This window comes from Cervus elaphus, chromosome X (genome assembly GCF_910594005.1).
Source record: "Cervus elaphus chromosome X, mCerEla1.1, whole genome shotgun sequence".
In the NCBI taxonomy this organism is placed as follows: domain Eukaryota; kingdom Metazoa; phylum Chordata; class Mammalia; order Artiodactyla; family Cervidae; genus Cervus; species Cervus elaphus.
Window position 1 is genome coordinate 75,970,535 of NC_057848.1, and position 22,784 is coordinate 75,993,318.

General features: G+C 50.3%; 1 protein-coding gene across 2 annotated transcripts; it reads left to right on the forward strand.

Annotated features, from left to right (window-relative positions):
* The first annotated feature begins 9,969 nt into the window (after positions 1 to 9,969).
* FATE1 (fetal and adult testis expressed 1) lies at positions 9,970 to 16,381 on the forward strand. 2 transcript variants are annotated; one of them, XM_043896976.1, is made up of 5 exons: positions 9,970 to 10,167; positions 11,112 to 11,230; positions 14,464 to 14,570; positions 14,941 to 15,016; positions 15,793 to 16,381. In XM_043896976.1, exons 1-5 carry the CDS (start codon positions 10,059 to 10,061, stop codon positions 15,922 to 15,924), a joined length of 543 nt encoding a protein of 180 aa, XP_043752911.1. In that variant the 5' UTR covers positions 9,970 to 10,058; the 3' UTR covers positions 15,925 to 16,381. The 2 variants fall into 2 exon arrangements, with proteins under 2 accessions (XP_043752911.1, XP_043752912.1); XM_043896977.1 differs by having other exon boundaries at positions 9,981 to 10,167; positions 11,112 to 11,227.
* Positions 16,382 to 22,784: the final 6,403 nt, after the last annotated feature.

The window sequence follows — 22,784 nt, forward strand, 5'->3', positions numbered from 1 at the left end:
CTGACCTCATCGTGTGAATCCAGGTCTGTCCAGATTGTCCCACCCCCAGCCAATTGTACTGCACTGCTGGTCTCCTCTGGTGATCACTTTGCTTTTGTGTTCTTGTTAACTGTTCATCCTCCCAGCACCCACCCCTCCACCTCTTTCTACCTAACTGCTAATTCCACAAGGGCAGGGACCATGTATAACTTTTGTTTTCGTCACTTCTTCGCCAGGACTCAGCTCAGTGCTTGGTTCACACTCAGTGTTCAATTTTAAAAAATGCCTTGAGTGATTTTATTCTGCGGTCATAACTCAGGCTCCTTGTACTAGTTTGCTCAGGATGCTGTAACAAAGTCCCATAGACTTGATAGCTTAAATAACAGAAATTTACCGTCTCCCAGTTCTAGAGGCTGGAAGTCTGAGATGAAAGGTTTGGCAAAGTCGGTTGCTCCTGAGGCCTCTTGCCTTGGCCTGTATACGGCCATCTTCTTCCCATGTCTTCACATGATCTTTCCTCTGTTCCTGTCTGTATCTTAATCTCTTCTTCTTATAAGGTCACCAGTCATATTCTATCAGGGACCACCCTATTGACCTCATTTAACATTAATGACCTCTTTAAAGACCCTACCTCTCAGTACAGTCACATTCTGAGGTACCGGAGGTCAGGATTTCAACATAGGAACTTGAAGAGGGGATATAGTTTATCCCATAATACTCTATTCATGGCAGACAGGAGTCTTTGTTGCCCCTTCTCCCAACCCTGAGCGCATCATACACACTCTGGAAAAGCTTGGGGGTGGACATCATGACTTCGCTGAGATTATGGCAAATACAGGGGCACCTTGCCATTCTCAAACCACACCCCAGAGCAGGTGTTCCCCTGCCACAGATAGCTGTCAAAGGTCCCCACAGGGCAGGCGGACTTGGGAGAGGCAACGTGGGCTTCAGAATGGTTTTCCCAGGGTCCCTCTGTGGAGAGTGATGGGCAGACCGAAAGCCTGAAGAATAGACAAAAATATTTGTGCCCTTTTAGATTTTTTTAAATAGACAAAAGCTGTTTTCATGAATCACAAGCCTAGCAGCTCCAGTAACAGTGGCTTTCAACAATTTCTCTGAAGAGCTCAAACTGCGTGATGGATTCAGTTTCACTGGGCTTTATGTACTGTAAAAATAGAGGCCCTAGAGGCTGGGTAACATTCGTATCATGATGGTTACACTTAATCACAGGAGCGCAGTGAGTGGGCTGGTGGATGCCAGCACCCCAGAGTCCTGGGACTCACTGGGCATAGAGGGAGGGGCGCTGGTGGAGTGCAATGTTTGCCAATCTGGGAGTGTCACTGCTTCCACTCTGGCCTTGGGACTCAAGAAGGGCCCTACCTGTTTGGAACTTTGGGCCTAGCTTGGTGGGGGAGGCATGAGACAAGAGATAGCAGCAGAGCATGCAGAACTTTCTGCTACAGGACAACCATGGGTCTGGAGGTGGAAGATGCCAGAGTAAACCTTCCTGAAGAAGCCACATCCAACCTCAAGCTTACAGGATGAGTATAAATCAGTAAGGCAAAGAGCATGAAAGACAACAAAACCAGGTAGAGGGACCTCACGTGAAGAGGCCTGAAGGCCAACAAGGCCATCATGTTTTTAAGGAAACAGGAAGCCAGGACAGCAGAAAGGGAAAGACTTGTGCAAGACTGGAAAGATAGAGGGAAGCCAGTCCACACAGGGCCCCTAGGCCATACTCGGCATTGTAGTCTTTACTCCCTGGATGATAGCCATAGCCTCCTACCTTATCTCTTTGACCCTGTTGAGCCTCTTCTCCATACAGCAGGCAGAGAGATTGTTTCAAATAGGCTTGCTCATGGCCTCTTGCTCCCACTGTTGCCAGAGTAAATCCCACATGGCAGTGGGCTTGGCTAGGTTGGTGAGACAGGCGACAGACAGAAGTAAACCACTCGGAAGATTTTTGCTCAAGCACTGAATTATATATTTAAGAAGTTGTATTAGGGCTCTCCAGATACAGAATGCATAGGAAATAAAGTTCTACAAATATAAATATATCTATCTATACATATAGAGATATAGAAAGATACTGATTTATCCTAAGGAATCACCTCATGCAATTGCAATTATGGAGTCTGGGAAGTCCCCCACAATATGCCTTCTGCTAGCTGGAGTCCTGGGAAAGCCAGTGGTGTGAGTTCTAGTTCAAAGGCAGGGGAAGACCAATGTACCAGCTCAAGTCCTCAGGCAGAGAGAGAAGGAAAGGGAAAGAGGAGGGTGTGTGTGTGTGTGTGTGTGTGTGTGTGTGTGTGTGTGTATGCCAAACAAGTTTCTCCTTCTTCTGCCTTTTGTTTCTTTGTAGGCCCTTCATGGATTATATGATGCCCACTTACATTGGGGAGGGCCATGTGTGTTACTTGGTTCACCAATTCACATGTTGATCTCATCTGGACACAGTTTCACAGACACATCCAGAATTCATGTTTAGCTAAATATCTGGACACCCTGTAGTCCGGTCAAGTTGACACACAAAATTAACCATCATAGAGGGAACAGAACCATGTACAGTGACAGACTAGGTTGTGAGAAGGTTGGGAGGACCCTCACATGTGAGTTTGGGGGCTCAGACAGTAGGATAGATGGTGAGCCATTCTCCTAGAAGGCTGAATAGGTTCACTTCCACTGGAGAAAAGTAGGTTGTGGCACGTTGAGTGTGTGGTGTGGAGTGTCTTAGGGGAATGAAAGAGGGAGGTCTAGGCTGAAACAGCAGATATTGGAGTCACTTGAGGTACCACGAAGATGCTAAATGAAGTCTGGGTATGGGCTTGATGGGCCAGGCAGGCACGAGATAACCATGGGAGTATAAAGTCCTGGAAAGCAAGGGAGGAGAGTGATTTTAGTAGAAGAGAGAGGACAGCGATACATAATGCTTCAAGGAAGTTGAGTAAGATGAGTAAGATGGATTGAGCTGTCAGGAGGACGTTGGTGACCTTGGCCTGGGGCACTTTTAGTTGAGTGGTGGGCCAGAGTCAGGTAAGGAGAGGAATGTCTGGGAGGTAAAAGGGTGGAGACAGAGTTGGGGCAACGCTTTCCAGGAGTTAGGTTTCCCTGGTGGCTCAGGGGGTAAAGTGTCTGCCTGCAATGAGGGAGACCCGGGCAATGATCCCTGGGTCAGGAAGATACCCTGGAGAAGGAAATGGCAACCCACTCTGGTATTCTTGCCTGGAAAATCCCATGGACGGAGAAACCTTGTAGGCTCGAGCCCATGGGGTCACAAAGAGCCAGACACAACTGAGCGACTTCACTTTTCCAGGAGTTGAGAAATGATAGCAGTGCCAATCAGACAAAATACCATGGTAAGAGAGTTGGGTTCCTTAATATTTGTTTGTTTACCATTCAGGTCATTTTTATTCAATAATTATGAGTTTCTACCATGAGGGACACAGTGCAGTAAGTGCAGGGGAGACAGAGAGAGGCAAGCAAAGCCCACAAGGTCTCTGCCCTCACAGAACTGCTATCAAACGCTGAAAAGGATGTGGTGTTATTTTTGTGCTGGAGAATGATCCTGGAGAAGGGAGTAGCCAAACGCCCAGGAAGCTGCAGAGATAAGTCCCTGATAGAGCTGAAGCTGGGCACAAACACAAGGGCCACAAGCTCTGCCAAGGACTGCCTGCGGGCAGTGGGCAAATCCCACAGTGCCAGCCTCCAGTGAGAACTCTGCTAGAAGCTAAGTGCTTCACAGTCCATGTCCTCTTCCCTGCCATTTTCCTGTGGGATCACCAAGGTACATTGCCTAAGATCACACAGCCACTCTTGAGGAGCCATGGCAGGAGGGGCAGAGCAGCGGGATCGCAGAGCCTGGACTCTGACCCACCCCATCCTCCCTGGTGTGTCCTACTTGTGTTATGACTTGTCTGCTGGCCCTGTCTTGCCAGAGTAAAGGGCAGGGCAGAGTGGGTCAGGGGCAAGAGGATATTTCCTGAAACTCTCATGAGTCATTTCCTCCCTTGGACCTCCTCCTGTTCCGTCCTTGGGTCCTTGAGTTAAAGGCAGGGACATAGCCCCATGGATCTGCATCTAAGCCCTGTCTATGAATTGCTATGTGAACTGACTCACACCCTGGTCTGTCAAGGGCCCCATATTGTCTGTCTGTAAAATGGAGGACCCTGGGAAGAGGATCAGCTTTGTGGATCTTTAGAGACCTTGTCATTAGTTTGCCAGGCCTCTCTTTCACTTACCCGGAGTTATCCTCTCTGTGTCTTCCTCCAGGTCAGAGGGGCTGCCACTGGATGTGTTTTTGAGGCTTCAGTGTTTGCATCTTTACAGCACTTTTTCCACCTCTCCATTATTGTGGGCCATGTTCCTTTGGCCCCTGACTGTCTTGAATTCTACAGACACATCACATTTCTCTCACTGGATATGGAAACAATGGAAAGCAGGTGCAGTGCTCTGTGAGGAGTTACCTGACAGGCAAGGCCAAGGACTCTGTGAGGTCACCTGGTCCAACCTCATCCCTGGGGAATCAGGAAAGAAGTCCTTCCCCACCCATGACAAGGATTCCCTGCACCCAGGGGACTGATAGACAGTTGTCTATGCCCTCCGGGTTTTGGAATCTATTGACATCTTCCAGTGGAAGGGATTTGTGGGCCAATGGGGAGATGGAAAGGAAGAAGGAACTGTGGGGTGAGCAGTTGCTATGCTGGGCCAGGGTGGGGGAAGGGGGTAGAGGGTGGGCTTCCTGTCATCACACTTGCTCTTGGTCCTGCTTCTGTTCCACCTGCAGGGCAGTCCGGAGTTATGCTTTGGGCCATTAGCCAGCAGTTATCACCCTAAACTAGGTGGTTGCAGCTCCCCCTGACTTGTCCAGGCAGCCGCCCCTCACAGGAGGAGCTGAAGGGACCCAGAGCATCTCAGTGGTCCCCTTCTGCAGGTAGGCTCATCAACCAGGTCTGGGCCTGTGTCAGTGTCTTTAACTCACTTCTGCTGGAGCTGCTTCCCCCACACTCCCAGGGAAGCAGAATGTGGTAGTATTAAGGGCAGGACCGACACAAAACAATGCCCTGCTCCTGTCCCCATAGAGCCGTGGACTTCCAGCCCATCGATTTCTATCTGCCCTCGAGAGCAGGATCCCCATGAGGATGGGGACCTGGCCCCTAGTCCCAGAGCCTGACATGCAGGGAGGCTTTTTCAAGACGGTCCTTCTGGATGAGAGGAGCCCACATGTGAAAACCAAGGAGCCCCCTGTCGCTTCCTGTTGATGACTGTGTCCCCTGCCATTTATTTCCCTCTCTCTGCTCATGAAGTGGACCTCCTTCCCTGGGCCAGCTACCATCCCTGAAGTTTGCTTTCTGTCCTTCCTGTCTTTTTCTAAGGAATGGAGGGACATCTGCCAGGCTCTGGCTTGGGGAGGGCCCTGGGGCTCCAGGCATGACCTCAGTACCAGCTGCTTCCAGAAGCAGGAAGCAGAATTGTTTACAGGTTCCTAAGTTTCATTAGCAAGTAGAGAGGAAGCTCCCAGATGCCTGGAAGAACTGGGTTTGCAGCCAAAATCAGGCTCACTTGCTGGGGCTTGATATGGAGTTGCCTGAGACTCTGCTGTCCATGGAGCGGTGGGCAGCAGACCGTCACGCCCACTGGGTCTGAATGGCCTCTTCCATAGAATCCCAACATAAGAAAGGGCTTAAAGAGCACTGCTCTGGGTGAAGAGAGGCTGGAAGAACCCCACCACACTTCCCTGAAACCATGAAACTGGGAAGCTGGATTTCAGCCCCATCTTCCATGTGCAATGGGAAACTAAGGCTCAACACAGAGGAAGCAATTTGCCTAAGAAGCTCCAGCGTCAGAGGTAGGAGACACTTCCAGGTGTACTAACCCCAGGCCTCAGTTCTCACCACCTCCCACTTCTGCTTGCAAGCGAGGTGGGAGCAAGTAGCAGCCGTGGCTATCAGACCTCAAGCCATTCAGGAATCTCTCCATAGAGTGCGTGGCTGACTGAACAGCTGGGAGAGGCCAGTGGTTGGAAGCTATTGGTGGGGGCAGGTGGTTGAGCAGGCGAAAAAATAGACAGACACAAGACGGGGGCAGACAGGCAGACATGCAGGAAACAGCCTGAGGTGAACACTTGCTCTGTGGGGAGGGTGGGATTGGATGCTGTCTAGATTTCAACATGAACTTGTATGCAATTAACTGGATTTGTTTGCTCCCCAGTGGAGGCTCTACGCTCAGGATCTCCTTTAGGGAAAAAGATGATATGTTTTCTTTGGAGATGCTTAGCTTGAAGGAAGGGAGAGCTTTCACCCCCAACCCTTTCTGTTAATAAAATAGCTCTTATTTTAATAACGATTCAAGCCCTCCAGCAGTCAGTTCACAGGAAAGAAATACAGAAGATCAATAAACATATGAAAAATGCTCAGGTTTATTCATAATTAAAGCAATATAGATTCAAACAACAATGAGGTAGAGAGAATTTTTCACCCATCATAATGATGCCTTATGGAAAGTTTCACTGACAAGGCTGTGAGGAAACCAGCACTTTCTTCCCCTTGCTGAGGTCCCACTTGGTCCAGCCTCTTCAGAGGGAACAGTGTCAACAGCATTCTAAACTGTCAGCACGCGCACCCCAGAACCCCGCAATTCCACTCCTAGGCTCCAGCTCTACAAAAGCACGTTTGCAAAGAGGCCTGTCCAGGAATGTTCCTTGCTCCATTGTTTATAAGAAAGAAAGGCTCTAGACACCCCAACTGCCTGCGAGTACGTCAATAAACAGGACTGGGAAGACTCAGAGGGATTGGGTAGAGAGGGAGGTGGGAGGGGGGATTGGGATGGGGAATACATGTAAATCCATGGCTGATTCATGTCAATGTATGACAAAACCTACTACAATATTGTAAAGTAATTAGCCTCCAACTAATAAAAATAAATGAAAAAAAAATAAACAGGAGTGCAGCAAAATACTGTATTGTGTTCAAATGATGTGAGGCAGATTTGCTCTGACATGGGAGATCCCCAAGGCCCTCTGTTCACTTCAAAAAGTAAGTTTCAGAACAGCACGTACCGCAAATGTATGATCTCATTTGTGTAAAACACTGCAAACACACACACACACACACACACACACACACACACATCTAAGCCAGATGTTCTCTGCGCCCCTCCTCCCTGCTCCCAGGTCATCAGTCTAACCTACAGCTGGGGGAGATATTTGGGTTCCCTGGCTCTGTTGTCTGGAAGCCTTCCACTAGGGTTGAGGTCTTCTACAGGCCACCACTCACACTCGGCCCTGGACCGTGTTCCTGGCCCCCTTAGATTTAGAATATTGCTCTGTACCTGGGGTGCTCTCACTCTCTGGGCCCCTAAGATTGTCCAGCCAGACAGTGGGGCTTCTGGAAAATTTGGAATGAGAGTTTGGGGCAATTTCAGAAGGTAACTGTGGTGTTGGTGCCCAACCCAAGAGAGGCAGACACGTTAAGGTGGTGAAATGCCAAGGTTTCTGGGTGGCACTGGGGGCATAGGGATTGGGAACAAAGTCTCCCCACCCTCTTTGCTTGGATTTAGGTGGTAGGGTACTTTGCCACCAGGGGACAGTTCTGCATGCACCTGGACCTAGTGACCCAGTGCCCAGGAGTGACCCAGACACTCAGGGCCTAGGAGCCACCCGGGGGCTAGGGTCAAGGCCAGTTGGTAGTCAGAGAGGAATCTGATCTGAGGTCAAAAGTGCAAAGGCATACCCATACCTAGTGCTTCCCAGGTGGCACTAGAGGTAAAGAACCCACCTGCCAGTTCAGGAGACATAAGAGATGTGGTTCAATCCCTGGGTCAGGAAGATTCCCCAGAGAAGGAAATGGCAACCCACTCCAGTATTCATGCCTGGAGAATTCCATGGACAGAGGAGCCTGATGGGCTACTGTCCAGGGGTTGCAAAGAGTTGGACACAGCCAAACAACTTAGCATGCACACATGTCCATACTTATTCAGCTCTGCTGACTTGACTGCTCTCAAGATCAGCCACCCTGTAGGGAGGAGACTATTAGTTCCATTTTCCAGTGGGGAGACTGAAGTCCAAAGAATTCAGTTCGTGTGGAGGATAGGCAGGGCATATAGCTACCACGTAAAATACAGGGTACCCAATTAAATGGGATACTTTTTTAGTGGACATACTTCCCAAATGTCACGTGTGTGAGTGTGAGTGTGAAGGAAAGGGACTGAACCTGGGTCTCCTGCATTGCAGGTGGATTCTTTACCATCTGAGCCTCCAGGGAAGCCCACACGTTGCTTACTTATGTTAAAAAGGGGAAAAAAAGCATTGTTTATTTGAAATTCAAAGCCAGTGGGCATCCTATATTTTTCTCTATTCAATCTGGCAACCCTGGCCTGCCAGAAACCCATGGCTGGTTCCTGCTTCGCAGGCTCCTAAGTCCCACAGAGCACACTTCTTTCTCCTAAGGTGACCCTTTGGAAAGCTCAGATTTCATCACAGCTGCTCCACCAGAGCTGGAAAGGGCTTCTCCTGGGCCCTCAGGAATGCAGGCAGGGCCTTTGTAAGCTCTGTTCTAGAGAGCTTGTTCCTAGCACTGAACAGGTGGGACCAGGGAGGGGGTTAGGCAACCCAGATCAGCCGCCCTCTCTAAGGGAGCTGGCCCCCCGCTTTCCTCTCCCTCACTGTTTCCTTCCTCCCTTCCTCTCCAGCACCCCCCCGCCCCTGTCCTTCTCTCCCTCCCACCTGGCCCCAGTTGTGCTTGCTTTCTTTACAAATAGCCTCCTCTTCCTCAGGAGCTCTGAGGCTATTCCCAAGAGCTGAGGGTTCACCTTTGGTGTCTGTATGAATCAGAACTTTTCAGAGAAATGGAACCAACAGGATGGATGTATGTGTATGTAGATGTGTTGTTGCACTCACTCACTGAGTCCTATTTGACTCTTTGCGACCCCATGGACTGTAGCCCACCAGGCTCCTCTGGCCTTGGGATTTCCCAGGCAAGAATACTGGAGTGGGTTGCCATTCCCTTCTCCAAGGGATCTTCCTGACCCAGGGATCAAACCTGAGTCTCCTGAACTGGCAGGTGGATTTTTTTTTTTTAACCACTGACCCACTATGCATATATGTGTGTGTAAAGAAAATTTTATTTAAAGAAATTGGCTCATGCCATCATAGAGCTAGCAAGGCCAAAATTTGCAGGACAAGTCAGCAGGCTGGAATGTTAGGGAGGGGTTGAGGTGTAGTCTTGAGCAGAATTTCTTCTCTGGGAAACCTCAGTCTTTGTTCTTAAGGCCTACAACTGATTGAATGAGGCCCATTCATGGTAACAAGGATACACAATGTCCTTTACTTAAAGTTCACTGATTATAGACATCAACAGCTACAAAAAAAAAAATGCCTTGATAGCAACATCTAGACCAGCACTTGGTGGAATAACTGGACACCTTAGGCTAGCCACGTGGACCATAAACATGACCACTGAGGTCTATTCAGTAGGGAAGCTGAGGGAAAATTTGACTTAGAATAGGGAGTGCAGGGCTGGGGACACTGGGGTCTCCAGTAAGCAGGCCACTCTTCTCCTGCACATCCCTCCTTTGGTTCTCATGGTTCCTGTCCAGGGCATCAAAATCCATGTCCCTTGCCTGGGAACTCTGGATGGGGGAAGGCAGAATGCACTCTGTAGAGGATGCTTTCTGAAGGGGGCTGTGGCCTGGCTACTAGCCAGAGCTGGCCTTGCAGAAACCACGATGGGATCTAAACCTGCTTTGGCCACTGACTGACTCTGGAGTCCTGTGCCAGCCCCTGCCTCTATCTAGAAATGAGGTCAAATTGGATGAGCTGAGAGCCAGGGCAGTTTTCCCAGGCAAAGATTCAGAGCCTATCACTTCTCCTAAGTTGCTTACAGAGTAGCAGAGAAGAAGATCTTGAACCCAGTCAGCAAGATACAGCAGGAACAGGAGGTGCTGGGTCCAAGGCTTGAACTCAAAGTGGGAGTCTGGCTCCACTCCCCGTGTCCAGATATATCTTCGTCAGAGAGCTGATTTCCCAAGCCTCCTCTGAGCCTTGGTCCCTGTGCATTCTTGGCCATTGCTTCCAAGTGGTGGTGATGGCAGGAGGAGCAGTCCCTAACCTCAAGGAAAAGATGCAAGTGCCAAAGGATGAAGACCTGCTTCTTGGAAGCTTTAGGGATAACCAAGAGTGCTCAGTGGCAGCAGGTGAGGATCCCCCGTAATGTTTTTTCCCTTGGGTGTTTGCACCTGTGCATGTATGTTAGAAAATGCACAGATATGGCTAGGCAGAAGCACGCATGTGTGTTTGCATGTATTTGTGGGTACCTGTGCGGGGGGTAATGGGATTGATAAAGTGAGCCTTTTGTTGCGTGTGAAGGGGAAGGTGGGATGAACACCCCCCCCCCCCTCCATTGCAAGCAACCAGTGGGTCTTATTGCAAAACACTCAGTGGGCTCAATTTATAAGATCATTCAACGCAATTTTCTCTCCTAACCTTCCAGTACCTTCTTCTGCCCTTTAGAGTAAAGCTCATTACCGTGATCTACAAGATCCACATAAGGTCACCTCCTCAATATACTTCCTGCTGTGGCATGCTGACCCAGTCCACAGTGCCTTTAAGCTTCTCCTATAACATCCCAAGACTTTCTTCTTCACAGCCTTTGCACTAGGTGTTCCCTCTTTCCCCAGATTTTCTATGGCTGGACTGATTCTCTTTTAGGTCTCTGCCTCAATGTTGTTTCTGAAGTAGCCCCTTCCTTCTGTCTTGTTATCCTTTTTTTATTGTTTTGGGAGCATGCATCTCTTGATTTGCACTGATGGATTATTTCCTGTAACCCACCTCCCTCCTGCCACCCCTTTCTCTGTACACACACAATCAATTTTTTATTGCTGTGATCTTGTTTCTTGGCCATCGCTTGCTCTTTAAGAACCTAGCCCAGAGCTTGACACTCAGTAAACACTTACTATATTTTGAGTGCATGAAGAAATTGAGACCTGAGATTAGTAGAGACCAGTAGATGTCAGAGAATGAGTGTTGAGTGCTTCCTAAGATGTTGGGGGACCCTATCTTTTTTTGTGTGTGTTCTGTGCCCATAAAGCCTTGGGATAGCCTCTATGGGTGTTCCTTGGACCTCTGTTCTTCTCCCTAGAAATGAAGGAGCATATATCTCAGTTGCTGGGTGCTTCTCAGCGGCGACAGAAGGTGGATCCAAAGGCTGCTGGCTCTGCTGTGCTTTGGAATATGGCTGCAAACCAGTCCAAGAAGGTGGTACTGTATGGCCCTTGGTGGCTAGCTTGAGTTTGGGGGAGGTTGCTACAGTTGTAGCAGCTCTGGGATGGAGATGGTAGGTCAAGCAGGGCAGATGTTGACTTTGGGGGAGGGACAAAGCTCCAGTGTACTGGGCAGGCAAATGAGGGCAGCAAGGTCTGGTAAGAGATCATGGCCATTCTTTGTTAGCTCAACCTTGAGGGTCCAGAATGTCTGAAACAAACATTGCTTGGGGAGTACGAATCTACTTTCTTTTATTAATAAATGAGTAAATATATCTTTATTTGAATCTCTATATGTATATCTGTATATATCTATGTGCTATGTCTACTTCTTTCTATATATATATATTTCTATATAGAAATATGCAAAAGTATAAAAATCATTATATATATATATATGTATATATATATATATATATATATATTGCTGCTGTTTAGTCCCTAAGTTGTGTCTGACTTTTTGAATCCCCATGGACTGCAGCATGTCAGGTTTCCCTGTCCTCCACTATCTCCCAGAATTTGCTCTAATTTATGTCCGTTGAGTCAGTGATGCTATCTAACCATCTCATCCTCTGCTGCTCCCTTCTCCTTTTCCCTTTAATCTTTCCCAACATTAGGGTCTTTTCCAGTGAGTTGGCTGTTTGCATCAGATGGCCAAAGTACTATAGATTCAGCAACAGTCCTTCCAATGAATATTCAGGGTTGTGTATATATATATATATATATATATATATATAGCCTGGTGCACTGGGAAAAAATGGTAGCTATATTGTTGCAAAGGATATTGGGGAAAGGCAACCATTTTGGAGAAGAGGAAGTCCTGACTCTTCTCGGGAATCACATGAATCCCTGAGTGTCATCCTTCTGTAGCCAATCCTTTTAACTACATTCACCTTGGGTGACAGAAAATTTTAGAAACATAGTTGTTATACCATTGCAACATTTACTGGGAAAAGGCAACACCTTAGGAGAGGAGGGAGACCAGGAAATCATGTGAGTCTCATGTTTTGTAGCCCATCTAATAAGGAAGCTACTTTTGCTGCAGATGGGGGCAGTTTTAGAAACATGGTTGATATACTGTTGCAAAGGTTATAGGAGGTAGAGGGAAGGCAAACTGACTGGGGAGGCAGGGAGACCTGATGTTATAGAAAATCAGCTGAGTTACATTTTGTTCCATTGTAAGGAATTTTTAAAATTATACTAACCATTTGAGGGAATGTTGTAGAGAAAATGGTGGCCATGTTGTTGCATTCAGTTCAGTTCAGTTCAGTCGCTCAGTCGTGTCCGACTCAGTGTGACCCCATGAACCGCAGCACGCCAGGCCTCTCTGTCCATCACCAACTCCTGGAGGTTACCCAAACTCATGTCCATTGAGTTGGTGATGCCATCCAGCCACCTCATCTTCTATCGTCCCTTTCTCCTCCTGCCTTCAATCTTTCCCAACATCAGGGTCTTTTCAGATGAGTCAACTCTTTGCATCAGGTGGCCAAAATATTGGAGTTTCAGCTTTGACATCAGTCCTTCCAATGAACACCAGGACTAATCTTTAGGATGGATGGTTGGATCTCCTTGCAGTCCAAGGGACTCTCAAGAGTCTTCTCCAATACCACAGTTCAAAAGCATCAATTCTTCTGCACTCAGCTTTCTTTCTAGTCCAACTCTTACATCCATACACGACTACTGGAAAAACCATAGCCTTGACTAGATGGACCTTTGTTGGCAAAGTAATGTCTCTGCTTTTTAATATGCTGTCTAGGTTGGTCATAACTTTCCTTCCAAGGAGTAAGCGTCTTTTAATTTCATGGCTGCAATCACCATCTGCGGTGCTTTTGGAGCCCAGAAAAATAAAGTCAGCCACTGTTTCCCCATCTATTTGCCATGAAGTGATGGGACCAGATGCCATGATCTTAGTTTTCTGAATGTTGAGCTTTAAGCCAACTTTTTTACTCTCCTCTTTCACTTTCATCAAGAGGCTCTTTAGTTCTTCTTCACTTTCTGCCATATCTTCTTCATTGTATTAAATATGGGGAAAAGGCGGCCATTTTGAGGAGGAGGGAAACCTGATTGTTTCATGAAATCACTTAAGTCTAGTAGTTCTGTGGCTGATTCTGTTAGCTATATTCACCTTGGATGTGGGCAAGCTGCTTATGTTCTAACTGTGATATAGAAGGTGGGGGCACTGAGGGGGACTTAATTAATCTCTAGATTAATTAGAGTTGCCTGTCAGGACCAGAGGAATATACCTTTAAAAAATAGAGTCCTTATATTGATTTTAGAAATTAAATTTAGACATTTAGAATTAAATGTATCAATTCTCTATATTTATTCATCATTTATTTTTGAGTAAAATGTTAATGGAATGCTACTGCCTCTGAGAGAACCACAACATGAAAGAACAAAAAAATCATAATACTACTCTGCTCATTTGGGAAAAAAGATGTAGTGTGCCTTAAAATATATATGAAAATAAAAATAACATTTTTGGAAATAATTGACAGAGGGAAGCTGGACTTGCTGCAATTCATAGATTTTAAAAATCCCCACCAAATGTAAATAAAAATCTGATGTTTTGCAATGTATATAACTCTAAGTAGTGAGTTTCTAAAATTAAAAAGAAAAGATCAAAAAGACAACTCCTTTGGACAGTTAGACCTGTCACATGATTGGTGATCACAAATTATCATTGGGCTTGCATATGTTGTTAAATTCAATCTTATGATATTGATATGTTAAAAATAAAATATTTTATCTCAAACAAACAAACAACACATCCTACTCACTCATCCTTATTTTGCCTTCAACTCTCTCAAAAAGCATTTTCTCCTTCTGATCCCAATCTATAAGAAAATCAAGGGGGTGGCGTGGAAATTGTTCTAGGAGAGACTCTCCATCTAAGTCGTTATATTCCTGGAGTCTTCCTGACACACACTGTCCTTATAATGCTGTTTTTGAAGTATCTTACTGCTTGCAATGCAGGAGACGCAGGTTTGATCCCTGGGTCAGGAAGATCACCTGGAGGAGGAAATGACAACTCACTCTTGAAGTCTTGCCTGGAGAGCCCCAGAAGCCTGGTGGAGGTGGGGTGGTGGCAGGTAGCCAACTTGTGTGACTCCCAGGCTCTCCTGATTCCAGAGGATCAGGCACCACGTGACTCCCAATGGGGTGCGCTGATGCTCCCAGACAAAGTATGGGCTCAAGCAGGATACTTCGACTGATGGTTCCTTTCCCTAGGGGACGCAGCTGCGGGGAGTTGGAGTGGCGGGAGAACAAGGCCATGGCGGTGCCCGACCCCAGGAGAATCCTGGCGGCTCCCAGGGCATGAGGTCCCAGTATGAGCGGTAAGAAGGATCCCATGGACCCTGTGGGAGAGAAAGGCCGGGGCTTTTTGGGCAGGGACGCAGGGAGCTGGCAAGCAGACTACCCAGGAGGGAGCAGTGAACAGCTGGCCATGCTTGGAGTATGGGGGCTCTGTTGCCTCCTCACCACAGCCATAGAGTCCCCTGGCCCCTTGCCCATTCAGGGCCTCCTAGCATCCCACAGCTGGGCCAGCTCTCAGCTCTCAGGCCTCAGGACCTGTGACCAGAGAAGGGGAGAGCTCCAGGCGGACAGACTCATGGTCCAGAGGAGTCCACAACCTTACCCATCTGCCTTTATGGCTCTCCTGGGACCACCAGAGGCTCTGACTCTCTGTGTTTCATCTCCCATCAGCCGACAGTTAAATACGCTGGCTGAGATTGGTCTGGAAGAGCTCAATGAGCTGGAGATGGAGATCATGAGAAGACAGGTGAGTGTCTGATTGCCAGGGACCCACTTGAAGGTGGGAGGCAGAATCATGGTGTCTTGGGTGGGTGGGTCTACCCACCTTGAGGATACCCAGACTCTCCAATCGTATTCACCTTCTAGCAGTGAAAGCGAAGTCAGGCTTGCTTTCCCTTCACCCAGGCTTTTTGTCTCCAGTGTCCTATCTTGAGGCCTAGACTCAACTCCATCTCTCTGCCTGACATGTGGGAAGGGAGAAGGGAGGAGAAGAGGAGGAAGAGGGGACATCAGAGGATAAGAGAAGTTTATTCATAGAGAGTGATGCCAAGAGGTCTGAGCCAGGGGTCATGTTCATTCAGGCCAAGTTCAGGTCTCCTTGGTTTGAGACCCCAGCAGGCATGGGCATGGGCAGGAGGGATGTCTTCCCTGGTGGCTCTCTCTGGCCTTGCATGTCACCCCATCCCGAAGCCCTCACTCTGGTGCTGCTGCCCCCATCCCCTTCCCTGGCTCCCACCAGCACAGCTGGGGTGGGCTGGCTTCTTCCAGACAATGGGAAGACCTGGTGATGGTGGGGGCAAGGTGGTGGGGACTGAGAACACAGACAGCCCAGTTTCTGGGTTCCACTGGGCCCACCCCCAGCCCCTGGTCAGCTGCTCTGCCTGCTTCTTGCCCAGAGGCCCTTTTCCTCCCAAAGCTCAGCAGAGGCCCTTCTTGGTCTAAAGTCATATTTTCCCCTCATTGGTGTGCTGTGGACTTCCCTAGAAGAACCTTGTTCACCAGCCAGCTCTGGTCTCTCTGCAGCTGTTCATGATCACTGAGCGTCTACGCGACCTGGAGGACCAGAGTGCCACTTGGCGCCAACGGGAGGTGCTGTTATTCACCATGCTGCTGTCTTCCTGCATCACCAACCTCTGGCTGTGGATGCGCCAGTGATGCTTCCTGCCGGTCCGCCGTGCAGCTGGAGCCCTTCAGTCCTCCCCTTCTTCCCTTCTTTTCCTCAGCCACCTCTGCCCATCCTCCTTCTAACTTTCAGCAGCCTTCAACAGCATCACGACCATTTTCCACCTCTGCCTGAGGGAAGCCCTAGCTGCTGGGAGGTGGAGGAAGTGTAGAATCGTGAAGGTCAGAATGCGCTGAGATCCAGCCTCCTTGCAGGGAGAGAATGGTGGTTTCCGGTCCCCACAGTAACAGCAGTGGTAGGTGCTTCCTCCTTCCCTGTCAGGGATCCATGGTGACCATCTTGGAGCTAGACCTTGCCTCTGGGCCCTCAGTGTCTCTTTTGTTCTACCTTTGGCAGGGGCTTGGCTGTGTCTTCCCTGTTTTCTTCAATGGTGTGCTCAGGGCTCTGCACATAGAATGTTCTCAATAAAAGTTCAGTTATAGCAGCAAACCCTGGTGACTGAGTTTCTTTCATCCAGGACTCACGTGGGGACAGCCCCTCTGGACAAAATCCTTGGTTCCTCCTTCCCAGGCTCCTCCTGCCTCTCCATTGCCAGCCCAGGTGGGGGAGGCACTCCTTAGGGGCAGAGTTTGGTAAAGCCCTTCCTGTGGGACTCCTGCCGGCAAATGCTTATGGGGATATGGTTTTGCAGCAGCAGCTTGTCCTGGTTGGACATTACAGGGACTTAGTCAGAGAAATCTCCTGGATAGGACCACAGACTTTTCCATGTGCTCAGGAAGAAAGTGAAGCCCAAAGAAGGGAAACATGGCCCCGGGGTCATCCAGCAAGACCGAGACAGGGATGAGTCTAAGATGGGTTCTCCATCTAGGGTCTAGGGCTCGGCCTGCCTCCAACAGATCGCTCGGGGACCAGCCCCAACTCGGCTCTGGAGGCTGGATGCAAGATCACATAGAGGGACTTTGAACCCTTCTCCTCTGTGTCCACAGCTCTGAAACGTTCACATATAGGACAGGGTGCTGAGTAGGGTACTGGGACTTGGCCTAAGAGGGCAGGAGTGTCACTGTTTCAGGCTTGGCCTCAGGGCCAACGTGCTGGGGGCCAGGAGGCCATCAAAAGAACTGCTGCCCTTTCTCTGGGACCAAGGGTTAAATACACATTTCCCTGTGGTCAAGGACCTGGATCATTACATTGTTATTGGTTTTAGTGGCCAAACAGAGCTTATCTCAGCCCCCAAGTCGGTCAAGGCTTCTCTATCTCTAAAGGTGAGAGAGTGTGCTAGTCACTAGATATAAAATAAACATCACAGCATGTGCGCGTGTGTGTGAGAGAGAGAGAGTGCATGTAAGTGAGGAGGGAGGGTGATGGGAAGAAAATTGAGTCCTGGAGCCTGCTCTGACTCCACCCCACCCCCTCTTTGGCCCCCATTGTCCCTATACAGTGAGGGGGGGTCCTCCTCTCCTGAGACTCAGGTGCTTTTGGTACCTCTGAGAGTAGTGTGGGTCTCCTATTAGCACCGTGCCATCCCATGCACATGACCACTGGAGCTTGGGCTCTGCTGAGAGCAGAGATAAGAGCATTTGGCAAAGAAACCGTTGGAAGATCCCCTCTCTGGTCCCAGAGCAGAGGGGTGGGACTGGGGTGCCTGAGGAAAAGCCCTGCAGAATAGGGACGAGGCAGTGCCCGGCCACAAGGCCCAGGGAGGACCAGGAGGGCACCCCCCCCACCTCCCCAGCCCTCCTGAAGGTGCTCCTTGCTTCTGCTCCAATCAGGCCATGGCCATGCTCAGAGGCAGGCAGGTGCTGCAGGGCAGGGCCGGGCCTGCCCTCTGGGACACGGTGTGCATGTGTGCGAGCAGACACAGACACGTTTGCAGAAAAAGTCTGGTTGAAAATATGTTGTGAAACAAAGGTTCACCCTTGGGAGCAATTTGGCTACGATGCAAACAAACAGTGCAGCAGCCCCTGGAGAAACACCTCCTGGGCCAGGTGGCCACCCCTACAGCCTTCGCAGTGACTGCTCGCTGATCTGGGCCCTGCCTGCCTGCGCCGTGTCCACTCCAGGCTGGCCTCCTCTGCAGGACTCCACGGGGGTCCTATTGTGGGGGCTGGCATGGTCTGCCTGGCCCTCCGGCCCTAGTCCACCTGGAACATCTGCCCCCTTGCTGATATTTCCCTGTCAAGCTGCCCTGGCCTCACCAAAGTGCTCCAGCAGGTGCCCAGCCCATCTGCACCTTGAACTTCCCCATGGACAAGCTGGGCCAGTGCAGAGGAGATGGACTCGTTGGAGCTGCTGGAGGGGTGGGGCAACCTTCCATTGTCTTCCTCACCTGGCACCCAGCAGAAGTGAAGGGCAGGTGGGGTGGTCTCTCACAAGGGTCTCCAGGGAATAATTCTGGCCAAATGGCCTCCCGAAGGGAGGGCTGGCCTCACCTTGCTCATAGGGGCCTGCCCTTCTGTGGAGAACCCGCAGGAAAGTCAGTCCATTCGGACCTTTGCTACCCCTAGCACTCCCACTTTGAGCCAGCACACTGTGTTTTTAAGATATTAGATCACATGAATCCTGCTTCACTACGTCCTCCAGAAACAGGCAAAAAGCATGGCATGTGCAGCTAACAAAGCCCCTTGTCCTCCCCCACAGCCTCTGCCCCGTTAAGTGCCTGCATGGAGGTAAGTCCCATGATTGGCTTAGTGTGCACCCCAGCAGACTCTGAGTGTCATGTGCAGACATGTGTCCCCGTGCATGCCCTGTGCTCTGTGCAGAGGAGCCGTGCAAGCCATCCCAGGCAGCCCTTGGAGAGGGGCTGGGCCCCCCAGCTATGCATCCCTTTCCTGCCTACTCAGTGGTATCCGACTCTTTGAGACTCTATGGACTGGAGCCTGCCAGGCTCCTCTGTCCGTGGATCTCTCCAGGCCAGAATACTGGAGTGGGTTGCCATTTCTTTCTCCAGGGAATCTCCCCAACCCAGAGATAGAACCCGCCTCTCCTATGTCTCTTGTATTCATGGGTGAATTGTTTACTGCGTATGTGCAGGTGGGGAAAGCTATAAACCTGCTCCACTGGGCTGGCCCTCAAACCCCCTCCAGCCCTTCTAGAAGCTGGAACTCAACATATCCCAGGTCCTTTGTCTCAGCAGCTGGGAGAGGTGGGCACGTGGGATGGGGGATGGGAGGGGGTGTGGAGGGGGTCTGAGTACCTGGCAGCAGCCAGAAATCCAGGCCTCTTGAGTGGCCACCCAAGGGCTCTCATTCACTTTTGCTTCCCCAACCCCGGCCCCTCTTGGACACCAAGTCCAGGGAGCCCTGGAGGGGAAGGAATGGATTCCCCCCAACCCTACCCCACCCCAAGTACCTCTTGTCTCTCCCAAGTTTCCACCTGTCTTGCCCTCTGGCCAGGTAGATGGGCTGGGACTGTGAACAAGGCCAGGAGGCAGGTGCATGAGGGTGGTGAGCTGGTGACTCTGGGTCCCCAGACACAGAGCCCTGAGCGGTGTGAGCTCCATGTAAGGGAGGGCTCCTCAGGGAGCTTGGGAGGGGCTGGCTCCTGGGTCTCGGCAGACGAGCAGCTTCCACCGCCGGGCAGCCTAGTATTCAGCCCTCACCTGCTGGCAGCCTGGGGTGTGCAGGCCCCACAGTGAGAGGGTCAGGCATCCAGCCAGTGGGCAGAACTGTTTCTCCAGTGGGCAAGTGCTGCCCTGGGCCGAGGCCTTGACCTCGCCTCAGTTGTGGGCATGGGCTCCTCTGGGCCACTGCTGGCCTCCCCTGCTGGCTTCAGGCAGGGCGGGCAGCTCTTTGGCTGAGAAGCTGCCTGGGGGTTTGGGGATCCCCCTGGTCTGGGGACAGTAGCTTTGGGAGGTCTCTACTGTTCCTTGGTGCTGATGAGCCCCCAAGAACTCGTCTCTGACTGGAAGCTTCTTGGACAGACCTGTAGATGTTGACTGTGGCCAAGGGACACCCTGCCTCGGAAGCCGTCTGACTGGTGAGGAAAGGTCGGTGGCCTCCTTAGGGTCAGGACTGGAGCCCTGTGTGTGTCGGTTCTGGAGCTGGACTTGACACGGGCCCTTGTGTCCCTGGTCTGTCCTGGGAGCTGAGAGAAAGTGGCTGTGTGGGGGGACTTTGTTCCTTGTCCAAGTGCATGAATGAAACCCTGGGGGCTTTAAGGGTATGGAGGCACTGACTATGTGTGAGGCTAGGCCTTCTCCAAGCCTGTGCTCTAACCACCCTCCCTGCCACCTCCTGCTGCTGCTGCTGCTAAGTCGCTTCAGTTGTGTCTGACTCTGTGTGACCCCATAGATGGCAGCCCACCAGGCTCCTGTGTCCATGGGATTTTCCAGGCAAGAGTACTGGAGTGGGTTGCCATTGCCTTCTCCGCTGCCACATCCTAGGGGACAACATAGGGGCCAAGAGTGCGCCTGGTCAGGAGGAGTGGGGTGGGAGAAAGGGCAGAGTCTGTGGGCCTCACCTGCTGCATCGGCTTCCACTGCCAGCCTGCCCAGGGCATTTATGGGCATCTGAGGTCAGAGCACGGGGACTGCACCCCTGGGAGTTCCCTGGCTCCCTGCATGTGAGGAGTAATGGATGTAGGGCACGGCAATGTACATGTGGCGCTTCTCCCATAAACTCTGCTGGGACTGCAGCCTTTGCTTTCAGCTCTTTGAGTTGCACCCCACCCTCCTCACGAGATCCTTGAAGGAGGGCACCTGTTGTGGGTCTCTAAGGTTTTGAGAGCCAGCCCCACTGCCATTTTGGCAGACATTTCTACAGTGAAACCCATTACAGCTTCTGCCTGAGGGAAGATTCCAGAACCAGCCTGCAGGCCTGGGGCAGGGATAGGCTCTCCATTTTGGCCCTCCAGCTGAGCTTGCCCTGCATGTCCCCTTGAGCTCAGACCAGCCAGTGTCTGCTCCATCTCTGTCAGACTGGGGTCATAGGAGGCAGCTAGTGTGGGCAGCCAACTCGGTCTATCTCTTGTCAGTGTCTGGGTCCTGCTGCTGGTGGAGCATGCACAGAACTTTTAGTATCACTTGTCAAATGGTGGCTGACTTCTCCAGAGGGAGGGTCCCTGAGTGTAGCGCTTTGCACATGCGCATGGAATTGAGTCCCAGCTGTGGCTGACATGGTGTGTGCCTGGTGGGCCCTTGGCCTCAGAACTGCCAGTACTTGCCCCGGCCACCTCCCCCTACCAACAGGCACCAACATGAGATGGTTTCACAGGAGATGAAGCTTCAGAGATGGCTCTGGTCAGATCAGGAAAGGGTTTTAATGTCCAAATAGAGAGTTTGTATTTTTTATGTAGATGATCTTTCAATCCATTCAATGAGTACCTGACACTCTCCTTGGCCCTGGGACCCAGCAGGGAACAAGGCACTCCTGGTCGCTACTCACATGGATGTGATCATCTCACCAGGGACAGAAAAGAAGCACGGAAATCATGATCAGGACATGATAAGTCTATGATGCAAATAAAGTGGGGAAAAGTGAACACAAAACAAGGCGTGGATTGGGAATGTGCAGAGCAAGTTTAAGGAATTCATTCATTCATTCACACATCCAGAATATGTATGTGCTTGCCATGGGGCTAGGCTCTGAGACTTAGTGATGAAACAAAACAGACAAGTCCCTGCCCTGATGAAGTTTATTTCTTTGGTGAGGGCATCTGTCCATGGGTTTTAGAAGCAGGAGTGACACATAGATCTGGGTATGGACTTACTGAACTCACCCTGGTGGTATGGAAGGTAGAGGAGAGAACAGACTGGAAATATGAAGGTGAAAAAGCAATGAGTCAGAAGACTATGACAGGGTTGAGGCCAGGCCTAGGGCCGCAGCAGGCAGGATAGACACAGAAGAAGGTACTGGAGAGAAATTTCAGCAGTAGAACCAATAGGATTTGAGGATGGGGAGGAAATGTCAAGAAATGACTACTACCTAGGTTTGTAGATTGAGCATAGATAGGGAGAGATGTGCTGTTCTTAAGATAAGGCACTGGGGCTGGGGCTGAGATCAGACAGTCATGTCAGTTTGGGACACGTTGAGTCTAGGGGCCCAGTGACTGCCTCTAGGAGATAGAGCTGGCCTGTGGGCACCTGGAGGTGTAGAGCTCAGGAAGGGCTTCTCAGTGAGGGCAGCAGGGGCTAGGGGCATGGGCTGCTATCTCTAGGGTCCAGTTAATCCTGCGGGGTGGGGGCTGACTGACTGGTGTCAGATACACTGTCCCAGTCCCATATTGATCTATAAAGAAATAAAGCCTCAGGTGGCAAAAGCAGTCCAAGTTTGGAAAGTTTCTGATGTGATGGCGTCCACACTAGAGGCTCCAGTCCCTTATCAAAGGAGTGACCCAGCATGGTGTTCTGCCAGACCTGTTGGGCAGAGCCCTGTTTTCCGTGTGTCCCACTGGAGATTTCATTCATTCAACAGATAGTTGTCAAGCATCTTTTCCATGGAGGTGCTGGCCTGGAGCCTGACTGTAGGGTGGCTGCTGATAGCGAGAGGCAAATTGGCACCAAGGACACATGCCTGCCTAATGAGTGCCAAGCCCTTGCTCTTCCCCCAGCTTGGGGCTGCCGATCCACAGTTGAACCCCTTCTAACTGTCCCTCCAGACATGGGGCACAAGGGTCACTGCTGTGCCTGCTGCAGCGCTGAACAAGTCTCCTCCTAGTACTCAGGCCCAAGTCCCTTCCAGGCTGGCCCTGTGGTTAAGTGTGCTTTTGGAGCCATGCTGCTGAAGTGTGAATCTGTAAAATGGGGATAGTAATAACATTAGCTTTGCCAGATTGCTGTGAGAATTAAAGAAGTCAACTTAGGTCAAGTGCTAGTAGCCCATGATAGCTGCCTCCTGAACAAGAAGTTGCTCCCTACACCCCACCCCTCTTCTAGTTTCCTCTTGTTTCTCCTTGT

What these genes read in the sequence shown, in the direction of transcription:
- FATE1 (XM_043896976.1), top strand. Translation starts at nt 10,059, where the DNA reads ATGGCAGGAGGAGCAGTCCCTAACCTCAAGGAAAAGATGCAAGTGCCA. An exon ending in AGAGTGCTCAGTGGCAGCAG is followed by an intron (nt 10,168 to 11,111) that starts GTGAGGATCCCC and finishes TCTTCTCCCTAG; the next exon opens with AAATGAAGGAGCATATATCT. An exon ending in ATGAGGTCCCAGTATGAGCG is followed by an intron (nt 14,571 to 14,940) that starts GTAAGAAGGATC and finishes ATCTCCCATCAG; the next exon opens with CCGACAGTTAAATACGCTGG.